We start from the raw sequence: 5,290 nt of genomic DNA on the forward strand, positions 1-5,290 counted from the left end.
ACTAGTAGTTTTTAGAGCTCATGCCTAAGTCTGTGTATGAGTCCAGGCAAGGCGTGAGCTTCAAAGCCAGTTTGATCCAAAGAGCTGTGATCATGTGAAGCCCAAAAAACAGCAGGCGTATCTTCTTTTAGGCTTGAGAATGTCATGAAACAACCCCATTAGGTTTTAAAAGGTTGATCATATTATGTTGGCCCACGTTAGGCTAATTACCATTAGGTTGCATTAAATTATGGAATTCAAATTCTTATTTATTTTATTTGGATACAACGCCGGAGAAGAAAATATATGATTTATATAAACACCTAAGCTAAAAAATCCCGTCTCCTTGTCCTCTGTAAATACCGTTGTTTTACTGGTCTGTTTACGTGAATGTATTAAAAATAAATTTAAATTATAATTCCTTTCATTATCTAAATTCCTAATGATGACACACACAATATAATGTATCCATCCCTTGTCTTGTTACTAAATTATGATAACGTAAGAGGTAAGAAAGCTAGTAGTAGCTTAAAATCATGCTGTTTTATGATATATTTAAGGACTCTTCTCAATACTATCACAAAAAACATTATATTACAGATGAATTGAAGTTAACATAATAGTGTTTGAATTGTTTAAAATCTGTCTCCTTACTATGATCATGGATCCGTTCATACAAATAACCTAATCTAAAATCCAAGGGAAACCAATTAAAATAATAAGAAATAGAATGCATCTTCATTGTAATCAAATTTAAATTTCAAGGTTGTTGATCTATCATATTTTTGGGAAGCCATTTTGTTCTAGCTCGAACGATCTCAGCTCTATCATCTTGCATACGAAGAAGATGAGTGCTTTCAATATCTTTGGTAATGGTAGTTAAAGGATCAGCATTTTTCATGGTAGTCAAGGATTCAAGTACGTTGGCTTGCCTACATTCACGTCGATATTCTAGTGTCATGCTTGTCATGTCGTAATCTTGCAACACATTCAATGGTACACTCTGCAAGCAAATTCAAATTTTGGTCAGCCCATGTAAAGAAGTTATTATTGTTGCTTCATACTTAAAAATTGTTGCTTCAGAGAGTGAGGGATAGCTTAAGTGGTTAGAGTTTCCCTCTCGGCTCCAGAAGATTCTGTAATCGATTCTCATCCCTGTCCTTGTGGCTCTCTAACCCCCCCTCCCCCAAAAAAAAGTTGCTTAAATGGGGTTAAGTTGTTTTAAGTATGTTGACTCTGCATAATTGACCTATACCACATGTCCGGATTTCTATTTGTCAACTTAGAAGTTTTTCATTTAAAAAACGGAGGAAATATATGAAAAAAAAATGAAACTACCAAAACTATAGGCTAAGAACCTACTTTGAGACTTGAGAGCTGGTTCTATTTGGTACCCATTTTGAAAAAAGGTGTAATAGTACTTGGTTGATTATGGGCCCATAATTTTATGAGCTAGGATAGGTTCCTAAAGCATACTGTATGGATCCAAAATCGGCACCATGGTCTACTTGTTTTCGACATCAATCGATTTCGATTTATATATGCGAAGTATATAGGTAGTAATTTAAAAAATAAAAAAAATCAGTAATAAAACAGATCACTAAGATCACCTTCTCTATCCTCATCCACTCTCACTAGAGACGGGGCTATAAATGCTAACACTGAAAGTGGTCCGGTGTAATTTTGTTAAATTGAACCCTAAAATCATTTTTATAGGATAAATATGTTACTAAATTAAAAAATCAGGACCCTAGTAGTTTCACTTAGGGGTTTGTACGATCGACCACCCTGCACATGCTCAGAACTACCCTTGACTCTCACTACCACTAACAATCAGCCTCCATCAACAACATACCGCCACCACCAAACATCAACAACCACTCCTACCACATTGAACAACATTTGCCAGTTGCCATTGAATGCATAACCACTCTTACTATATATCACCAACCTTCCATCCTTCAATATTTGTCAATTAACAACCACCGGTTACTTATTGTTCGATTTACAACCATCATAGTTGTACAAATGTACAATTCATTGAAAAATTTTCTTAAACAAAAAAAAAATCAAAAATCAAAAAAAAAATGAGGGTGGCAAACGCCCCCTCACTGCCTCATCTATGTCGTGGCGTCCTCAACTTACATCATATTCAAATAACAAGTCAAGTTATAATTTAAAATTAATTGTCAATTATATTGTTGTAATTAGTTTAGGACAGAAGGACTATAAATCCTATGAAATAATGAAAACCTACCTCCAAAATCCAGCCAATGTACTTGACGTTGTTTACGTGCTGGTTAGCATCCATATCGTTCCATCTAGGCTGCATTTATAACCAAAAATCAATATATTAATAGAGTATAAAATATATTCGTGGACCTCAACCATTAGCTTAAGCTTTTGGTTGAATCGCTCTACTAACAGTTTATACCGTGTTTCTTTCCTTATCTTACCATATATATCACATTTGGTCCCATAAATACCATGTACATATTCGCTCAAAATCATATAGCATAAAAATTTTCAATTATTGATGAGAAATTAAAGAATTACTTACAGCTAAGCCAGATTGAATAATATCAGCTGTGTCATCAGTGAGTTTGTTGATTTTATCAGGATCATCATCTCCATTTGCAAATACATATCGATTTAAATAAAAGGGTTCGACTTCCTGTCGAACTTCATCTGGGATTTTTGATAATCTCCTTGTTTCTCTGTTCATGGTCACCCATGTACTGCCAATTTTTAATGTAAATCAACAAAAAATCAAATAAATTAGACAAAATAATAGCCTAGACAAAAGTAATTAAGTTAAAATGATATAAAGTATTAATAACTCAATATGATTTTACTTCATTTCATATTAATTAACAATACAGAGTTTCTACCAAAATCATCTCAATCTATATGATAATGGAAAAACTTGTACAAAAATGATCACAATAAAACAGTTAGTATGTCAATTTTTTTTTTTTTAATTCATGTAATTTGAAATTAATATGAAAGGAAGGAGTATGAACTAAATTGTACCTGCTTTTTTTTTTTAAATTCATGTAATTTGAAATTAATATGAAAGGAAGGAGTATGAACTAAATTGTACCTGTTTTTTTTTTTTTTTTTTTTGAAGCAAAACTAAATTGTACCTTGTTGCTCGAGTTATGACATTTTGAGTTCTATAGTCTCGAATAATCCAATCTCTACGCATTCCATTTTTGCCTGCTGCATCAACCCATGTATCGATTTCAACTACATCTCCCCTATAAGTAATGAAATTAATCATCTTTTTTGTCAATCATGCATTTAGTAGTAGATTACGTTGAAGGTACTAAACAATTACGAATAACCAGAGCATTTTTTTTTTTTTTTTGAAATCATAACCAGAGCATACCATGAGCTATATTTGTTAACTTGGACATGTACACGGGTCACAACCCAAATGAGTTTCCTAAGACTCATCTCTCGTGTTGCACCAAACCCGTTTCCAGCTAGTCCAGAGCTTGTTACATGATTTAAAGCTGTTTCCTGCATTATTTTCACAAATAAAAGATTAAATGCTTGATATAGTTTCGAGTTTCGACCATAAATACATACTCACAAGTCAAAACACTATCAATCCATACATAATAAACTTAAATCTTCATCGGGTTCATTGGGTCAAAGCAGCTAATACATCTAGCAAATTTTGAAGTCAACAATAACATAGATGAGATTTTCTCCTTTTGTTCTCATGTGACAAGATGTCCATATATACATCTGAACTTAGCATATAAACTAAATTGAATGACTTATAATTGAATATAAACTAAAGAACTAGTTTTCATATTCCAATGACTAACTAATTAGTAAACTAGTCTTCTAGCCTAAACAGTTGAACAAAATAAAGTCCAATAAAATAAAATAAATAAAATTAGTTCACAAAATTGTTATATAGTAGAAATTAACCAACCTGTAACAAATTCATCAATGTTTCCATAGTAGCAGTCTTATCTGGACCAATTTCATAAGATCTAATTATAAAAGTTTGCTTATAAACAAACCTTCCTTCCACAAATTTTCCCAACATACATGTTTGTGCTAAATCCTCCTCTTTATACTTTATCACTTCACATTTCTTCAACCCAACGTATGATGTTTCACCAACACTAGCACTACCATTGATCTTTTTTCCATTTACCACGACATCTATATTCGGATGAATCCTGTTGTACAATCGAAACGATTTCGAGCCATCAAAACAATTCTTATTGAACCCATTTACACTAGGAGAAAAATTACTCACAACTTCAATATTTTTCTTTCTTGAATGGAAAAGTTGAGATTTTACATAATCAAAGCTTGTGCTTTTAGCTGAAGTTGTCATATTTTTGGTGCCTTAATTTGTGTTGAAAGAAAGTTTTTTATTTTTTACTTTTTTTGGGTTATGAAAAATTGTAGTACCATGAGCGCAAAAAAGACGGGAGATGTATGGATTTTTGCGTTTTTGAGAGGATAAAAATATTCAAATATTGGTGGGAAAATAATTAAATCTTGTCAAAGTGTATTAAAGATGTTAATGAAAATAATTAAGACAAGAAAGACAATTTAACACATTGTAATGCGGTTGTTTAATAAAGTTGAACGAATTTAATAAGTAGCTCAACTACTATATCGGGTTGGCGGGAAAATATAGCTTACACGACAAATTACGCGCTTATATATTTATTTACTTATGAATTGTTGTAATGCGTTACATAGTAGTAATAATTAGCCAATTTGCAAGTTTGGTCGTTTAGATAATAATGTATTTTGAAAATAAATTTTAGGTTTAGATCAACGACTTATTTGTCCAAAACAATACAACATGCTTACCTTTGAATTTTTACATAATTACATTTGAATGTGTCTATACAAATATTTATAAAGTGTTTGAGATTTGTAAATCTTGGAATAATCTAATCTCTCTTCCAAATTTTATTTCCAAAAGTATATTTGGTATAATATATGACCAAAAATGTCTTCTACCTAAGAAATTATGCTAATATATACTTCATCCGTTTTCTTTTAGATGCAACACACCCTTTAGCGCGGTAATTAAAAAATATTGGATTTACATGATATAATAAACTTTAAAATAGGATGAGTGGTTGTTAGGAGTGTAATTTAGTGGGCCATGTGCTTTAAATAAGGAATATAGTATAGTTTTTCCCTAAAGTAACTTTCCTGCTATAGTGTGTTGCAAGTATTGTGACATTTCCTTTTTAGGGAAGTGTTGCAAGTAAAAGAAAACGGAGGAAGTATGTTAGAATCAAATCAAAGGATATTTTGATTT

General features: G+C 31.7%; 1 protein-coding gene across 1 annotated transcript; it reads right to left on the reverse strand.

The window, feature by feature from the left end:
- Positions 1 to 503: 503 nt before the first annotated feature.
- Positions 504 to 4,614, reverse strand: LOC110723382 (palmitoyl-acyl carrier protein thioesterase, chloroplastic-like). The gene is made up of 6 exons (XM_021902724.1): positions 3,929 to 4,614; positions 3,371 to 3,504; positions 3,126 to 3,239; positions 2,540 to 2,717; positions 2,237 to 2,305; positions 504 to 982 (listed from the first exon to the last, which is right to left on the reverse strand). Exons 1-6 carry the CDS (start codon positions 4,340 to 4,342, stop codon positions 740 to 742), a joined length of 1,152 nt encoding a protein of 383 aa, XP_021758416.1. The 5' UTR covers positions 4,343 to 4,614; the 3' UTR covers positions 504 to 739.
- Between the last annotated feature and the right edge of the window lie 676 nt (positions 4,615 to 5,290).

This window comes from Chenopodium quinoa, unplaced genomic scaffold (assembly GCF_001683475.1).
Source record: "Chenopodium quinoa cultivar QQ74 unplaced genomic scaffold, ASM168347v1, whole genome shotgun sequence".
In the NCBI taxonomy this organism is placed as follows: domain Eukaryota; kingdom Viridiplantae; phylum Streptophyta; class Magnoliopsida; order Caryophyllales; family Amaranthaceae; genus Chenopodium; species Chenopodium quinoa.